Genomic DNA, 18,095 nt, shown 5'->3' with positions numbered 1-18,095 from the left:
AAAAAATAGGTACATGATGAATTCAATTTTCCTATTCATGTGTGATACAAAAAATATCCGAGACTGGAAACAATAATATGATTTTGTCTGTCGCCCATTATTCAGTTTCTCTTGCAACATTTTATTGTCAACTTTAGTTTACAAATTAAATTCAGACTACCAATAAGTCTCACAAAGTACAGATCCATCATCGCAAAAACGAAGTTGGGTATATTGGAAATGGCGTCATTGATGATTGATCTACCAAAAAAAAAAAAAGCGGTAATCCGCAATGCAAGTTTGTTGATGAGAATGATATCCCGGTTGTTTTTAATGTCATTTTGAAGTACAGTAAAGGTTCCCACTTATTAAAAGCTAATGCTTTTTTTTTTTTTTTTTTTTTTAAGGTGTGTCCCGCAGGGAGTGGACCCCGCAGACTATTCACCACCCTCAGCAACTTGCTGGCAGCAAGGTTCGAACCAGGGACCTGAGCTCCATCTTCAGCAACCTCAACCACCAGACCAAGCCCCTGAGGGCTATTAAAAGCTAATGCTTTGAAGTAAAACAATTGCTGCAATAGTTGCATGTTTCAGTTCATTGCTGCCAATTTTGAGCTGCCTTAGATTAGCTGAATGATATTCGGCATAGATTTCCAAAAGAAAACAATCCCTGTCTCAATCTTTTGCCATTTTTTCTTTCATTCTTATGGTATTATGATATTATATTTGGATTTGGAACTAATTTCATGTTATCCAACCTGATTAATGATTTAGCCTCCAGTGCGGATTATGCTCCAAACTTGAGTATTGTCATTTGGCGAAGTGGTCAAGAAATTATAACTCTTTAACAGACACACATGAGAGGTCTCAAGGGTCCTCGCAAATTTTGTAGTACTTTGCCTCTCTTGGCACTATGCACTCCCAAAAAAAAAAAAAAATCTCTTATTTGTTGTCATGATGAAAAGGGAACCCTCTTTGCTTGGCATACAACCCCAGGCACCAAACTTAGCAGAAAAATAGTGGCAGCAAAATGAGAAGGGAGGCTTCTCTTGGCTTATGTAACAAGGCAAATCACATAGATGTCACCACCTTTGCTTATCCCCCAAAGCACCCAACCAGAAACACTAATTGTCATCGTTCAAAAAGTGTACTACTCTACTTCTTGGGGGACGAGACAGAAACAATAATATGTGACCACTTCTTCAATCTTAACTTCACATAGTAGATTAAAGCCACATTATGCTTCTTAACCAAGAATCTTTTGATGGCTAAGGTGGTCTCACTTAACCAATAGCACGATCATAGCTTATGTCCAATACATATATACATATATATAAATTCCATGCATGTGCTATTTCATTGTGACAAGACACCCGTTATACAAGGCAAAACGGACAATAGACAAAAATCCCAGATCTTCAGTCAACTCATAAATTGAAATGATCCCTTCAAGTCGCAAAATCCTTGTTGGAATATCACTGGATGCTCAAGAAAGCAGAGAATTGCTCTACTGGGCAATCACATTTTTGGCTCAGCCGAATGACACCGTCGTTGCTTTGCATGTTCTTGGTTAGTACACTGCTTGTTCAACTGTTTTCAGAAATTCTATAGTGGCTCAAATGTGCGTCAGTCCAATTCAAGACTAAGCAGTTTTAGCTTCATACCATCGGTGCAACTTAGTGTCATGTCTAATGTATGTTTTTATAGGATATGTACATTTATGGCTCACATTTCTGTTCCATAAAACAGTGGCAGAAGAGAACAAGAAACCATTCGACCAAAAGAAACAAGATAACAAGAAGTGGCAATCAATTACCAAATATCAGAAGAAAATTCGTCATACAAAAAATTTTGTAATATCTGTAATGGGTGAGTTTGCAAAGGCCTGCCAATCAAAACAGGTACCACAGCTTCGATTAGAATGTATACATGCCCAAATTGTCTCCTGATGCTTTTGCAATTAAAACAAAATGGCTTCTATATGTTTTTAATTGAAGGTGGATTTGGAGGCTAGAGTTGGTTTTAGCTCGAAAGTTGGAAGAGGACTTGCCAAGGAAGCGAAAAGCATATCTGCAGACTTTCTTCTCATTGGTGGCAAAATCAACCAGTCCAACAAGTAAGAAACCTCCTTATTATCTATGACATTTTTAATGAGATTGACTCAAATTAACATAAAATTTTCCTTCTGCAATCAGACCATCACGCAGAATTAGAAAGTATTGTTGCGACCATGTCCCTGAAGGCTGTTCATTAGTACTGGTTGGGAAATACAGATGCCTACCACCAAATTTTCATTCAAACTCTATACAAGTTGGAGGTGCAGTTTTCTTGAAAATTCAAAAAATTCTGGTCCCCCCCCCCCCCCCAAAATCCCTCCCTTCTCTCTTTCATTGAACATTTTCTAATACTCAAGTAATAGCAGATGTTCATCAGTCCAGCGCAAGGTGGTCAGAAAAAGATAGTCAAACAAGTAAATCAGTTTCATCAGATGAAGAGCGCGCTGGCTCAAAAGCAAAGACAGAAAAACGTTCACCCAGGACTGTGCTGGATGCCTGTGAACGTGAATCACAGGGCACGATGGAGGATGGTTCTAGCATTGACGAATCAAGCATTAGAAAGTCTCCATATGTTGCTAGTGAGTCTAAAAGGCAATCAGAAACCAAAAGGCCTATGTCTCCATTGAAGATAATATCATCCTTCTTTCGTTCACCATTTGATTCAAGTGCAAGAAAAAGAAATGATACTTTCTTCAACAAAAATAAGCAGCAACCTACGTTTAAGTGTTTTCCCTATGAAGAAATTGCAAATGCCACCAACAATTTCCATCCAGGTAGACTTCTTGATGTCTAATTTCTAATAGTATTATTGGTGTTAACAAACATTTTTCTAAATTTTATCATGTTCTTTCTTTTCGTCCCTACTAAGTAATGATTTCCATCTCCAATATAATAATGTCCACACTTTTGCTGGAAATATGAATTGTCAAACTCACTTGAGGATTGTTATTGAATTTGAATAGCTAAGATTTTGTTTTTGCGCAGAGAATATGGTAGGACAAGGAGGGTTCTCGGAGGTGTATAGGGGTGTCCTTAGCGATGGACGCACCATTGCAGTAAAGCGGCTAGCAAATGACACAAATGCAGACAAGGAAAAGGAGTTTCTCATGGAGTTAGGCATTATAGGACATGTTAACCACCCTAACACTGCGAGCTTAGTTGGCTGCTGCGTGGAAAAGGGCCTTTATTTGATCTTCAAGTTCTATCCAAACGGAACACTGTCTTCTGCTTTACATGGTAATAAATCAATCAGAATTCAGAATTAATCAAGTTGGACCATTTTAAACGATAGTTGATTGTGTTTTTTGTTTTTCTTTTTCTGGTCAGGCAACCCGTGCCAATCTCTAGACTGGCCAGTTAGGTATAGAATTGCCCTTGGAGTTGCAAGAGGTTTACACTATTTACACAAATGTTGCAAACATCGAATAATACATCGCGATATTAAAGCCTCTAATGTTCTTCTAGGACCAGATTATGAACCACAGGTTTGGCAATTGAGTAATTTTTCGCGTTTACATCTGCAAAACAGAGTTCTTAACAAAAATTGAATTGAATTTATTTTCGATGCTATTGTTGTTAGATTTCAGATTTTGGGCTTGCAAAATGGTTACCTAACAAATGGACACACCATGCTGTGATTCCAATTGAGGGCACATTCGGGTACTTAGCACCAGAGTATTTCATGCATGGAATTGTGGATGAGAAAACAGATGTTTTTGCATTTGGGATTCTTCTTTTAGAGATCATAACTGGGAGGAGACCAGTGGACTCATCACAACAAAACCTGCTTCTATGGGTGAGGATTTTCTCATCAGTAGATTATGTTACAGGGTTTGCAACATAGAGCAGAGCGATTCCAACGCAGGAATATTATGCCAAAATTTATTGGATCTTTATGAATAGTGCCAGAATACATATGTAAACTAACAAATGTCAAAATTTTTATGTGAAACAGGCGAAGCCCTTGATGGAATCTGGAAAATTAAGTGAACTAGCTGATCCCAGATTAGAAGACAAATATGATATGGTCCAATTGCATAGGCTGGTGCTCACTGCTTCATATTGCGTCAGGCAAACCTCAATCTGGCGACCCTCGATGACTGAAGTATGTAAAACTCAGAATTAATGTTCCAATTTAACTATTTGATTCCAAATAGAGATGTTCTTATACACATAACACCTTCTTTTTTTTTTTTTTTTTGACATCTAGCCCTTCTGCGTTATTATCTTAATTTCCTTCCATTTTGGTGTTTTGATGTAGGTTTTGGAGTTGTTAACATTTGGAAATGACTCTGAAGAAGCAAGAAGTTGGAGAATACCAAAATTTACAAGTGATGAAATGGATGATTACTCTATGGTTTTTGGATATCAACTTCCATCAGATATATCTTTGGAAGACTTTTAATATGCAGTCCAGGGGTAGACAGGACCCTGCTCCTTTGCCAGTTCTTATTTCACTTTTTTGTTCCTGATTTCTCCTCTTATATATACATGGTTTTTGGGCCAAACCTATGTAGTTTCAGGGTTTAAATAGAACTTGGAGTATTGACGAATATGGTATATTGTGATAAGTTTGACCCACAAAGAATAAGCGTAATAAAAAGCAAATATGCAATTATGCATTCAATATAAATTTACTACTATTATATTCCACTCTTATTCCTTTTTTTAGTGCCTTATTCGCTTATGACATGAGGTAGAAGGCTAATGCATTTGATCAAATATTCAAAGACTCCCCTAAGACCATGTTTGGATCCCAAATTTGGTAAAAGAAACAATGGTATCAGGAAATAACATATTCAGTAATTTTCTAATGTATTTGTGAAACTTTTATGGTAATTAATATGTTGTTAACATTTAAGATAACCAAAAGATATTTTTATCTAATTCAAGTATTTATTTTCCTCAGAAATCAAATAGGAGAAAACGTTTTTTTTTTTTTTATAAAATTTACTTTACCTTGAATTGTGAGTTTTAGATTGGGCACAATAACATGTTGAAGATCATTTCCGGGGGAAACGAAAAGAATTCAAGGACATTGCTAGAAGATGGGAAGGAGGATTACCTCCTTTCAGAATGCCTAACAAGAACTTCACCTCTCAAACGATAAACTTAACATTTTCGCATTTTGTGAAGAGACTTATCAAATACTATTGACAATCCCCACGTTTATTTAAGCTTTTTGCCATAAAAAAAAGACAAGAATGAGCTATGCTTTCATAGACTCTCTAGAGAGTTATAGTGGATTTGAAATCTGCATTGTTTTGTAGTAGGTGAAAAACAATTAGTTGAGGATTCAAAAAATCTATTTCGCTATCTATCTATTACACCAAAAGAAGGGGAAGAAAGAAAATAACAAACACATCAATGTTGAGCATGGTGGAATTACTTGACATTTAGATATGTTAAAGTGGATTTTCGTCAACGTCTTCAAACATCAAAGGCCTCGAAACGAAAATTGTAAAGAAGGCAAGAAGACAATAATGAAGACCGTAGGAAGGTAAAACTTAGCGAGTGGACAGGACTGAGGCTGAACCACTGGGCCAATGGCTCAGTGGCCATCAGGGAGGGTTCAAATCCCTCCTTGGACTGTAAGTGAGAGTTCAAACCTCACCTGCAGACTGCAATGAAAAAAATCTAAGAGTTGTGTCATAGTACTCCCTTGATCTAGTTGGATCTGTATATTCATTGGTTCCCTACCACAGCCTCCTCCTTAGGCTCTCTTTCTCTCCTAAATTAAAATAGAATAAATTATACAGATGTATCATTACTGATTTAAAAAAAAAAAAAAAGACAAGACTGAGGCTGGGTAGGGACAGGGGACACCGCCACCGGTGGTGGACAACGGGGAGGGGGTCCCCGATTGGTAGGTAGGGGTGGAAGAGAAGGGGCATGGTCCAGAGGTACACGTGAAGTTCATGCGCTGCGGGACCTGGATGATCTTCAAAAGTGGAGCCCCCGACATGATTCTTGAGACCATTACTTATCCATTGCCCCATTTTGATACTATTTGATATTTGAGAAAGCAACTAATTTTTAGTGTTTGATTCAAGCAAGCAACTAACGAACTTAATTCTTCTCCACTCTTGCCCTTATGGCAAAGGAACGCGTCAAGGAGGGATGACTTGCCCACCATGAAACTCTAACGCTCTCACTTATGAGTGTGTTTGGGTAATAGTAGTTTATTTAGAATAATTTTATTTAAAAAAATACTGTAAAATTTTTTTTGATATGATGTATGTGAAATAAAACAAACGATTGTTAAAAAATGTGTCGATGACACAAGCAAACAAATTTTTGCTGATAATTCATTAATGTCTGCCTAATCACTAATGAGTGGACATTCAGTAAAGATAGAGAAGTATTAATTTTTATTAAGGAACTAATGTTAAATGAATAAAGCGTGTAAATGCAAAGAATGATAATATTTTTGTAAGTGTGTGTTTGCATGATAAGTTGAGTCTGATTCCTTTATTATTATTATTTTTTTTTCCGGAAACGGTAGAGGTTGAGTATGATTTCAATATACTAGCAGGTGCCTAATAAGTTTTTTCCTTTTCTTTTGTTTTTGGCGATGCCTAATAAGTTATTATTGCTCACCAATCAATTGTGTAAAAAGAGACTTAGACTTTTACAAACAAAATAGTAATATCCAGCTCACCTTTCATATAGTGCCAAAAGAGCCCAACAACAATTAATAGATATCCAAAAACTAGATTTGATGATGCCGGCTTTTTATCCCATCTTCCTATCGGAACCGCTTAAATGATATTAGAATGACACGTAATAAATTTTTCTTAAATCAAAGTCCAATTACTTGTGGTTTGAAAAGAATTTTGAGATTTTGGTTTCGTACATCATAGGCCATTTGACACCTCAACACCTGCGTTTGGCATGGAAGGAGAATTGGGCGATCACAGCATACAAAAATGTACACCCACGGAGAGAACTGGATTGATCATCCTTTTGTTTCTTTACATATAGAGGAAAACTCAGACAAATTAAACGCCAAAAAAATGTTTGTTGATTTGAGGCTCTCCTGATCCGCCAGCTCTCACTTAGCATCGAGGAGGAGTTCAGGCTTCTACAGCTCTTAATAAGGAAAGGGAATATGACAAATTGTTGAATAGTTTTATCCTCATCTTGTGATAAACTTCGGACACCATATCACATACAGTGCAAAGTTGTGGAAGTGTTATCGTACCTAACTACATACTCTTTTTTTTTTTTTTTTGTTAATAATAATAGAGGAACCATCACAAATAGATTATGTCTTAATTTGTATCTTATTCAAGTCAATTTTCAAAGTCCCCACAATTTGAATAAAACCTAACCAATTGTCTGTTTGGGGTTGGCATCATAAAGGTTTTAGTACCACGTAAGACAACAAGCCTCAACTAAGAGGTGTTGCACAAAAATCCCAATTTTGTCAATTTTTTTAGTTTACATTAGGGAGATATACCAGCATATAAATTGACAAGAACAAAAAAGAACACAGCAAGCAGACTTGGACGGGAGTCAATATAGAAATCTATTTATTCCTAATTTTTTGATCCAAGGTTGTGTTTGGATTGCATTTTTCATGATTTTTCATGGAAAAATTACTGTAACGATTTGATGTACGTGAGGGAAAAAGATAAAAGGGAAATGTGATCACGGAAAACGACGTAATTTTTTGACGGAAAATAGCCATCCAAACAAGGCATATATATATATTCACCTAACATACGATATATGTACACATACTAACAAAATTATTATTTTCACTTGCAGTTATATGCTTTCGCTATTTCATCTCACTTATTCTCTCTTATATTTATTTACTTACTCTGATTAATCTTACATTTCAAAAAAGTATCACACGCCTGAGAAATCGTTATTTAATTAGCGCTTTAAAAGCTTCTATTGAGTTGGGCGGCTAGACCCTTAAAAGAATTAGCATCAAGAACTCAAATGGCAGTATGTTAATCTTCAATAGACTACAACTTCTACAAAATACGAGATCCCAAATATAGGCCTAAGCCTGGCATAAATTTTCTGCCAAATATTGGGGCATAATTGAGCATACCTGCATCAATAATGGTATTGGGACATATTAGCATTTTGGACCATCGACTTGACATGAAGAAGAAATGATAATGCTCGTTAATTTGTTTAGTGGGCACACAACTTTAAACCCTTGACAGACATATTAACACCATACCATGGTGCCCAACTTAGATAAAGTTCAAGAACAATTGGAAGCTTTTGTTGGTTGGACCAATTTTGAACTTTGAACCCATTTCACAATCAATTCTCCCTTTTCTTGAGAGATAGAAATACTACATAACACAAGTGAAACATAGAATATGGTGAAAAATGGTGAAAAATGGTGAATATGGCAGATTCCAAGTTTTTTTTTTCCCCTTAGTTAAATATGGTGAAAGATGTAAGAAAATTGGATTCAACATAAACATTAACGAGGGCTTAAAAAAGCTCCAATTTTGGTGTACTTCACCACTAAGATCCATCATTAATGGTAATTCAGCAAAATTTTCCTTTTCTTGTTGTCGATCTTTTTGATATTCTATCAATTTAAAAAAAAATCAAGAAATGAGTCAACGAGTCAACTTTCAGTAATAAACATTTTTTGAGGTCAAGTAGAGAAATTATATATCATCCGTGTTGATTTTCTACAGAAGGGGAATGACGTGGCTTTCAACCAATCAACGCTCAGATATAGATACCACTTTACATTGAGGTAAACATAGCCCATCCGTGTGCATATTTCTTGTCAGACGCATGTGTATTACGTTGTTTGGATTCCGGTTTTTAGGAGTTTTTATAAAAAAAATAAAAAAAACGCTGTAACGATTTGATATAGGTGAGCAAAAAAAGTGATTGAAAAATATATTCAAAAAAAATATAAATTTTTTTTTTCACAAAAACTAACAATCCAAACAATAAATAAATCAAAGTACTATTTCCTCGTTTCACCAAGACGCAGTCGAAGCAAAGTCCATGGATAATTATAGCATATGATTCCCTCCAATCATGATGGTTTCTTCTCTTGGAGAAAATGGAAACCAAGAACAGAGAAAATGCTAAAATTTGACTAGAAAATCAAAACCGGCCTTCAAACCTGTTCCTTTGATACACCGTCTACCCTATTGACCAAGACCGGTTGGCCTGTTCAAAATCTCAAATTTAACTGCCCGCCTGCCGAGTGGATGAGCTGCCAAGAAGCCTCACTGGAAAATAGAAATCTCTGGAAAATATTACATAACATTGTAACTCTGTTGTAAAATTGCAAAAGTGGGGTAGATGGAATTCATACTCACTCAATTTCCCTATGTTGGTGGTTTTATGTTACCTAAGGCATTAATAGAAACAAATCTGCGATGCCCGAAACAAATGCTAGATGTTTAAGGAGCTAAATAAACCATAAGGCCTAAAGTCCCTGAGTTTTAGAATCTAGTTAGTCTTCCAAAATTGGAAATCAATTTACAAAAGAAAAGTAAAAAAAAGGCTACTGTTTTGTTGAAAATCCACAGGTCGGTGAAACAGAGAAATTACTAGTGATGATCAATTATTGACAGGAAAAGAAACTTTGATCATTAACATTCCTTGCCAAATACTAATACATTTTTACAACACATTCAATCTCTTCCATCAGAAGGATGGCACGACACCGTATCTTGACTCAGGAAAGAAGGCAGCGGAGCCAGGACAAGTAAACATCTGATCAATCTCAGACTCGATTGCTTCAGCCCTCTTTGCAAACCGCCCTTTAATCCTTGGCCTCGTCTCAGCATAGGCCTTTCTTGAAGCGTAACGTATTGTCTTCTCAAATTTCCTGTTCTTCCTCTTCTCCCTGTACCTCAAAACTCTTGCTTCTCTGTCCATTCCGGGCAACTGGGATCCTTGATTATTTCCCCCGGATGATGAACCGCTCAAATCAGCAGTACTGCCGCTCAAATTTCGCCCAAATGGGTACGAGATTTCGGACACAGAACTTCCGTCCGGCACCACTCCGACATCCAAAGACGAGGATGAAACCTGAATAAAAACAAATTCAAGATTATTCAGTGCCAAGTGAAACAAAACAAATCAGTACTTTGATCCAATATAAACTGGTAGAGGTTCAGGCCAAACTCACACTCTGGCTCAAGGAGTGGGAAGTGTAGCTGGGAGTATATGAACTGATGTGCGATTTAGTGAAGTCAATTTCGAAGTGTTTTTCGGACGGCTCATGATGGCCCGGCAGTTGAGCAGGGAGAATTGGAGGTTTGGTTGTCTGGACTGGGACAACCCCATCAGTTCCGGAACTAGTATAATGCTGTTGAATTCGAGCTCCCGATGAAATTCGGTAATCAAAATCCAGGTAGTTGTCCGAGTCAGAGAAAAGAAACTCCACTGATTTGAATTCGGGAGCATCAGTTGGAAGTTTGGAATTCATTGGATTTGATGAAATCCACGGATCAGACATATAACTTTCATGTGCAAAGCACGTGGTCATTTTCGCATCGTGGCCGTGACATGTATCGTTGACCGTGTTATTGGCGCCGGTGTTGGAGGAATTGTCAACGGCTGGTGGTGGGAGCGGAACCAATAAAGTAGCGGCCGTGGACTTCACCACGGACTCGGCGGTGTCATAAAAAGGGACCACCGGGGACCGCTCGTGGCGGCGGGCTAGAGGGTTGGCGGAGTGAATATCACGGTCACAAGTGACGCACAGCGCGGCCGCGTCTGCCTTGCACGTGACGCTGGCGGGCGCTTGCTCACACACCTCACACATCCACACCCGCTCGTGCCTCGACCCAATTTTGTTGGTGGCATGCATCTTAGAGTCACAAGTCATGCACATAAAAAGTGAATCCGTCCGGCAGAAGAGCAAAGCCGCGGCGGAACTGCAACAGTCACAAGGCTTAGCCACCAATCCCCAAGCAGCCGGGACGCCCCTGTTATTGGCTACGACACCAGTGCCACCACCGTCTTCTGCTACTCTCCCCATCTGGGTCTGGGCTGGTTGCTTAATTTTTATTGTCTGAAAGGCCAATGGAATTTTGCTGGGAGTGTCTCCAATAACGATGACTGGGCGGGCGTTAGTGGTGTGTGTTGAAATAACACATTTGGCATCTCTATCTATCTGAATCTATAGGCAGAAGGCAAGGAAATCTAGTTGTTGTTGGGTAGACCCCAATTGACACGTGGAGATGATTTTGGCCACAAAAAAGATTTCATGACATGGAAGTGATATTTTATGTTAAGCAGTTGTCAATTTGTCTGTGCCGACGTAGGGCCCAAACGAGGGGCAGGGGAGACTGGAGAGAAAGGAGGGCAAGCGCAAGACTTGGGAGGGGCTGTTTGGATGAATTTCCCTCGTTACATAATTGAGGGAGGGAGCCCTTGCTCTCAGTTTTACGAGTATAAACAGCACAACTATTTGCGACTGTCCTAAAGCATAATTCAAGCGTTTGGACAGAGGATTATTTCGAAATACTTTTTAGCATAATATTTTAACTCTATTTGTGATATGATATATGTAGGATAAAAAATTAATTAACAATATTATAATGTTATTAAAAGTCTGTTGATCACGCAACAAAAAAAATTTTTTTTAGCATATTATTCGTGCGACTGTCTTTGAAATATGTTCTTCAACCATGAATGTCAAATATATTAAGCTTTGTCTCAATTATGAACTTAGTAATTACTAGTTCGAACGCTCTATTAATGTTGAACAAATTCGATAGTCAGAGGAGGGATGAGTTAGATGGTATGGAGGGGAGAAATATAAGTCAGAGATTCCAAATTCAAGATTTTCCACCTACAATAGAAAAGAACAATAATAGTAAGTTTGATAGCATTTGCGGACCAATGCTAGAGCTCCTTACAATACCCTAAATATAGCTCCTCTTTTTTTTTTTTTTCTCTTTATCAAGAATAGCTTTAGATTGGGTGATTAATAATCTTTGATTTGTCTCAGAAGGCATTTCAAGAGATTCCTTAAAAAAAAAAAAAAATTTTGACATGAGGCCTCAAATCTTATAGACTTGGACAGATACCCGTCTTTAATTTCTGGGCTGCAAACTGTTTGACAGGCTGTTGCGATGAAGCTGCAGGGAAGCAGAATGCGACGGGGCAACAGGTTGAAGCTGCAAAAGTAACTGAATACCTAAGCGAGATCACGAGAAGGATCCAGACCTGTTTGCTCACTTTAGTCTTTTTTTTGGCACCTAAAAATTTAACAAAGTTGGCTCTTGGAGTTTAGTTGAAGCCAGAAAAAGCAGAGAAGTGGCATGAAAGTTTTCAGTGAATTTGACCAAGTCCTTATCAAACATGGAGAGCTGCAGGGCAGCAATTATACGGACAGCCCGGATTGGGCAAGGACGTATAGCACTGTGTGTAGCACTTGGTTGCTGTAGGATTAAAATTAATGCTCTAAATAGTAAATACAAGACATGTTGTTGCATCCTAGTGGACGCCTCAATACACTCACACGACTTTATCCTTTAAAGAGCTTTGTGAAAAATGTATCAGACCATAAATGTCAGGATTGCAAAAGGCCAATCAATAAATGTTTTGGTGACCTAAAAACAGAAATCAACACCTTTACCTTTTTTTGTTAAACAGTTGAGAAACAAAATTTAAGAAGCGGAGGGAGAGAAAGGGGGTTGAAACTCACGAGTATTTCTAAGTCAGGAGGCCTCTAACACCTTCCTCTTTTATTACTTTGAAATTCTTTTTTTTATTTATTTTTATTATTCACTCGTGTAGTTGCTTTAAACGCTGTGACGAATATAGCATCACTTGTTGCCACTTAGTATTCTACGACATTCTACAACATACCCTAGATTTTACCATTCAATCTGGCCAGGTTTGGACACTTTACACGAGAAAGAAATTGGCTACCAACCCTATATATATATATATATATATATATATGTGTGTGTGTGTGTGTGTGTGTATGTATGTGTAGAGAGAGAGAGAGAGAGAGAATAGTTAATTGGTGTAAGTATTCAGTATTGAATTTATGTACTCCCTCCGTCCCGTTTTGTTAGTCTTGGTTTTTTTTTCACACAGATTAAGAAAGTGTAATTAATTTGGTTGGAAACATAAATTTAGATTAATAATTTTCTAAAATACCCTTATGCTAATCACGAAGAGTGCCAATTAATATCATTTACAGCTAATGGGTTAGTATTGGAAAAGCTCAATGTATTCAATGTAGTGGGTTAGTATTTAATAACAATATATTAATAACAAGATATTTAATAAGGGTATTTTAAACAATCTGAAAGATTACTACATTTCTTAATGGGAAAGTGGACTATAATTTCGGACAGACGAAAAAGGAAAACAAGACTATCAAAGTAGGACGGAGGGAGTATATAATAACAGATCAATATGCACATAGATAAGTTTTATTAGTCTCAAGTACAACAACAGAGCCTTGACTATGCTGCACCGGTTCGCTGCATTTCCTAATGGTAAGAAAAGTCATTTCAATTAAAGACTAATTCCACTTCGCATTCCTAAACTCACACCACTTTCTCACTTTACACCATAAATTTTTATTTTGGATATTTTGCATTCTAAATTCTTACGTTTGGATACGTTGCACCAAAAACTCTCAAGTTTGTCTTATTTAAAACAAATTAATAATTATGTTTGTAAAATTAACGAGACAAAGGATGATAAAATTTAATGATAATGTACCGTTTTATTTGAACTGTGATCCCTTAACTTTTTTTTTATCACCTTTAGCGCATCATTATTGATTTATATGGCTTCAATCATTATCAGTAAAATTAACGAGATAAAAGATTGTGCAAATTACTGGCAATGTATTATTTTATTTTTTGACGATGTTGTGGCACCTTTTGACCACTTTCGACATGTTATCATCAATTTATTGAGTTCTCTATGCCATTAATTTTGTTAAAGTTGTCATTGATTAGATTTAAATGGGTCAAATTTGAGAGTTTAGAATACCGAATATCCAAAATTCGAAAGTTTAGGGTGCAAAATATTTAAAATTAAAGTTTGGATTGCAAAGTGAATAAGTGATATAAGTTCAGGGGTGGAAAATAGAGAGTTAGTTCAAATAATTTGAGGCCATGCGCTGGCGGAAGAAATAAAGAAAAAATGGTGAAGACGATACTACTGATAACAGCTACTAATATACCAACCCACATGATGATGCGTCGCAGTTGTTGCATTTATTTCGTGCCATGCCTGTTTCTAGTACCATTTTGACGTATCAATCTCAGTCGGTTTTAAGTTGAGGCTTGCCAGTTTAGTATAATTTGAGATTTGCTGCCTCCTTAGAAAGATAACTGTTGTATTCCTCAACTAATAATAAACTGAAGGCACAGACCACAAGTCCAGAATCCCAGCCATGAGCCCCTCTCGCTCTCTGTCTCCATTACGTGCTTGCTTTAAAGAAGTGAAAGAATTATCGAGGAACATGCAGTTGATGAAATATTCCATCAAATACGTGAAAAGTTAGGAAGTAAAATTCTGTAATATCTGCTTCAAACAAAATAAATCTCTCTAAACTCATACGACTGTTGACAGAAAGACATAATTTATGGTTTAAGTGGACATATCATCGTATAATACACATATGGTTTTCCACCAAGCTATCAGGCCGCCATGTTTCCTGTTTCATGCAATACTTGTTTGCATTTAGAGACAAGATTTCCTGGCATGGACGGCAAGTGTATTGTTTTATATTCAAACTTACTTTTGGTAGTATCCTTTTTTATTCAAGGACATCATCTTCTGACTACACTGCTTGGGGGATTAGAAAATGGAACAATTTAAACTTGGGCAGTCATGCCAGGCGAATTTCTCAGCTCTGACCCTTCTTCACCTTCAAATGTGGATTCTAACTGATTAAATATTGTCATAAGACTCGGCGATTTTCATTCAAATGAAACATACTAGTAATCCTTTAGGGCAATCGCATTAAGATTATAATTTGCCTTTGGCTTAGAGGGCTTGCTTGTTCCTTGAGCAAAATCTTTCGACACGAGGTCTTAGCAAGCAAAAGATTCCATGCTAAAACCATTTCCAAGTAATGTGAGACTTCACTGTAGACTTGATTGATTGGTGGGGAACTTGTAATGCTGAGAGCTCAGTTGTTAATTAAGAATTAAGCTGCACGTAAGTGCTCTTCCCAGTCGTCATTAAGCATCATTTTCTTTAGAGCAACAGCGAATCGAAGCACGACAGCAACTAGCTTGACAGTGCCACCTTTGGGGTGCATGGATTGGGTAGCCCAGATTAAGCTCATTCTAGACACTACCTCCCTCTTTCCCCGTTCATCTCCATCATTGATTTCAATTTGCAAGACAAGATTCCAATCAAGATCAACAGTACGTAGTGGAGTATTTCAATTATTCAGTTGCATGAAAAAGACTGGCTATTCTCATAGGATGTATGATTAACAGCAATTTCGCTTCAAAAACCCAACATGGAAATGTGGGTTCAATTAAATTCAACTGCAACGATATTATTCTTAATTCTCATGGTCAAATAGGAAGCAACATATATATAGTACTCCAGCCAATCTTGCGAGTTGGAGTGGCCCAGTGGGCAGGGTGAATTGGCCATTATCATCATCTGTTCTTCAAAGTCTAGAAGTTTCAAATTCCTTTACCTTTTCTGTTGGCAAGTCCTTGAATATGCGAAAACAAGACCGACCATCCAATAATTCCGATTAATACGTCTCTGACCATCTCATGCAAGAGGAGGCCACCATCATTCTGGGACGCAGTAATATGAGACTTTTTAGAAGAGGCCGATGAACTAAATGGAGAAGCCAAGACAGCTCATGAGAATCACAACTGCTTGAAAATGACGAGAGCATTGCTGAATTCGGTGAGCTAAATTTTTGCCAAAAAAAAAAAAAAAAAAAAATTTGATGATGCGATGCACCTCTTGGTTGATTTTTGATATACGTCACTCGGTGCGTGGGGCTGACGGGGGTTATGAAAGGACAGTTGTACCCTCAGGACCAGACTTCAATGTGGGTTTTTGGCTTTTGCTCCGAAAAGCGAAGACACGGGTCACGTAAATCTGTGGGTATTCATTGGCCAGTGGAAACTGTTAAGCAATGTTTTAAAAACCGGACCGTTAATCGAACCGGTGAAGTGAAAGGGTCGAGATTCAATCGGTCGGACCGGTTCAACCTCGGTTCAATGAATTTTTTAAAAAATAATTTATATAAATATATATGTGCACAAAATAAGACATGTAATGGATAATTTAATACTTTATATGATGAAAAGTTTACTATTTTTGAATAACTTGGATTTTTAAAAATAAATTTTTTAAATTATAAGTTAAAACAAATAAATTTCATCTCAATTTCAATTATATCTACCAAAAAAATCTTAAATATAATCCAAAAATATCACAATATTTGAAATTATACAAAATTCACGTCTATGAGAATTTAGACATTGTGAACTTAAATTTTAATTTACATTTTGGAATTTAAATTTACAATTTAAAAAAGAAAGTTTGGAGTTCGAAGAAAATCAAGAGAATTGAAAATAGAAATGCAAATTTGATAAGAAACAAAAAATGAGATAAAAGTGAGTGGTTGTGGTATTAAATAAATTGGGTTAAAGAAAAATAATTCTTTTTTAACTTTTTTAAATTTAATGGACAAAAACAAAATTAAAATATGGAAGAAATCATCAATAAATTAAAAATAAAGAGGTTTGATTAAAAATGAGTGGCAAAAGAAAAGATGATAGAGAGAGAGAGAGAGAGAGAGAGAGAGAGAGTGTGTGTGTGTGTGTGTGTGTGTGTATTGAAGATTAAAAAGAAAGAGTCATGAAAGGATGATATTTTGTAAAAAAAATGGAACAAAAGAAATATGAGTGTTTGTTTTATATAAATAAGTTATCAAAAAAAACTAATAAGATGTGATAGTGCAACGGTTACTACATTAGTCTTCTATTACAAAGGTCTTGAGTTCGAATTTTGATAACTACATTTTGCAAAAAAAAAAAAAAGGAAAACTCAAAAACCGGAAATAACCGGTTCAAATCCGGTTCAGCGGTTTCGCGGTCCGACCGGTTTCTTGACAAAGTCAAACCTGGCATTGAACCGGACCGGAGCCATGGCCGGTTCGCGGTTCAACCGGTCGAACCGGTCCGGTTTTCAAAACACTGCTGTTAAGCAGAGGAAAAGGAAAAACAGGGAGTTGGGAGTCGACGATGTACTGCAATGCACTAAATGCTATGCAATCTGATGCTGTTGTGGTGGTGGTTTTTTGGACTAGGAAATGGATTCGTTTGTTTGGCTGTGGAAGAGGATGGGCAGGTTTGGAATTTCACCTGACCTGGGGGACTCTCACTATATATGTTATCGTGATGCTGTACGCAACATGTGTGGCAGGATGCCATGTGCCTGCACCAGATTTTTTGTATGGAAATTGCTTCGAGATTTTTCGCATTGTTTTTTTTTTTTTGTTTCGGTAAATAAAGACTAAGTAGATATCAGAGTTAATCGTTGGGATTGGGGTTCACTCCGGTGGCCATCAGATTTAGAATTCGAATCTTATGTCTAACTATTAGAGATTGAGAGGATCTAGAATTCGAGCCTTGAATTCTTAATGTGCAAAGAAATAAGTCTTGTTTTTTAATCAAAACATTGCTCTAGTTTCTACAAGTTCAATTCGGCCCTCCCTTAAATATGTTAGTACAGGAGGAGTAGGAGTAACGAGGAAATTACTAATTTATCAAAAAAATCATGATCGCAAAGGTGCACAATCAATATGAACAACTAAATGAATTGTGCTATTGGATTGAACTGCAATCCAGACTTCACTTCTATGGTGGGCTTGGCAGTCCAGACTTCACTTCTATGTGTCTCACGGCCCCAAGACATGAAGGGAGTTCATGAATAAAGGCAAGCCGCGTCTTTGTCTACCTCTTGGATAAAATGGATCATTCCTGGTGGGTTTGAAAAATGAGACTCAATAATACACTCTCGGGCCTCCTCCTTCTTAGACTTGACCATTTTAATTGCGAAAAATGAATATCATTTCCAACTAAAC

General features: G+C 37.0%; 2 protein-coding genes across 2 annotated transcripts; one reads left to right on the top strand and one right to left on the bottom strand.

The window, feature by feature from the left end:
* Positions 1-1,395: 1,395 nt before the first annotated feature.
* LOC113694303 (probable receptor-like serine/threonine-protein kinase At5g57670) lies at positions 1,396-4,634 on the top strand. The gene is made up of 10 exons (XM_027213221.2): positions 1,396-1,547; positions 1,728-1,879; positions 1,976-2,094; positions 2,174-2,295; positions 2,401-2,808; positions 3,020-3,271; positions 3,362-3,519; positions 3,615-3,830; positions 3,990-4,139; positions 4,296-4,634. Exons 1-10 carry the CDS (start codon positions 1,418-1,420, stop codon positions 4,437-4,439), a joined length of 1,851 nt encoding a protein of 616 aa, XP_027069022.2. The 5' UTR covers positions 1,396-1,417; the 3' UTR covers positions 4,440-4,634.
* Positions 4,635-9,572: 4,938 nt separating this feature from the next.
* Positions 9,573-11,148, bottom strand: LOC113693861 (zinc finger protein CONSTANS-LIKE 5). Its single transcript, XM_027212607.2, has 2 exons — positions 10,173-11,148; positions 9,573-10,072 (listed from the first exon to the last, which is right to left on the bottom strand). The coding sequence occupies exons 1-2, from the start codon at positions 11,025-11,027 to the stop codon at positions 9,686-9,688; spliced, it is 1,242 nt and encodes a 413-aa protein (XP_027068408.1). The 5' UTR covers positions 11,028-11,148; the 3' UTR covers positions 9,573-9,685.
* Between the last annotated feature and the right edge of the window lie 6,947 nt (positions 11,149-18,095).

Source organism: Coffea arabica, chromosome 6c (genome assembly GCF_036785885.1).
Source record: "Coffea arabica cultivar ET-39 chromosome 6c, Coffea Arabica ET-39 HiFi, whole genome shotgun sequence".
NCBI classification, from domain to species: Eukaryota; Viridiplantae; Streptophyta; class Magnoliopsida; order Gentianales; family Rubiaceae; genus Coffea; species Coffea arabica.
Note: the sequence above shows the minus strand (reverse complement) of the source record. Positions and strands in the feature narration are given on the sequence as shown.

Bases quoted from the DNA above. Each gene is read 5' to 3' on its own strand.
- LOC113693861 (XM_027212607.2), bottom strand. From the start codon at position 11,027: ATGGGGAGAGTAGCAGAAGACGGTGGTGGCACTGGTGTCGTAGCCAAT. The intron at 10,073-10,172 runs GTGAGTTTGGCC...GTTTTTATTCAG, and splicing joins CCCACTCCTTGAGCCAGAGT to GTTTCATCCTCGTCTTTGGA.
- LOC113694303 (XM_027213221.2), top strand. From the start codon at position 1,418: ATGATCCCTTCAAGTCGCAAAATCCTTGTTGGAATATCACTGGATGCT. The intron at 2,095-2,173 runs GTAAGAAACCTC...TTCTGCAATCAG, and splicing joins AAAATCAACCAGTCCAACAA to ACCATCACGCAGAATTAGAA. The intron at 2,296-2,400 runs GTGCAGTTTTCT...AAGTAATAGCAG, and splicing joins AAACTCTATACAAGTTGGAG to ATGTTCATCAGTCCAGCGCA.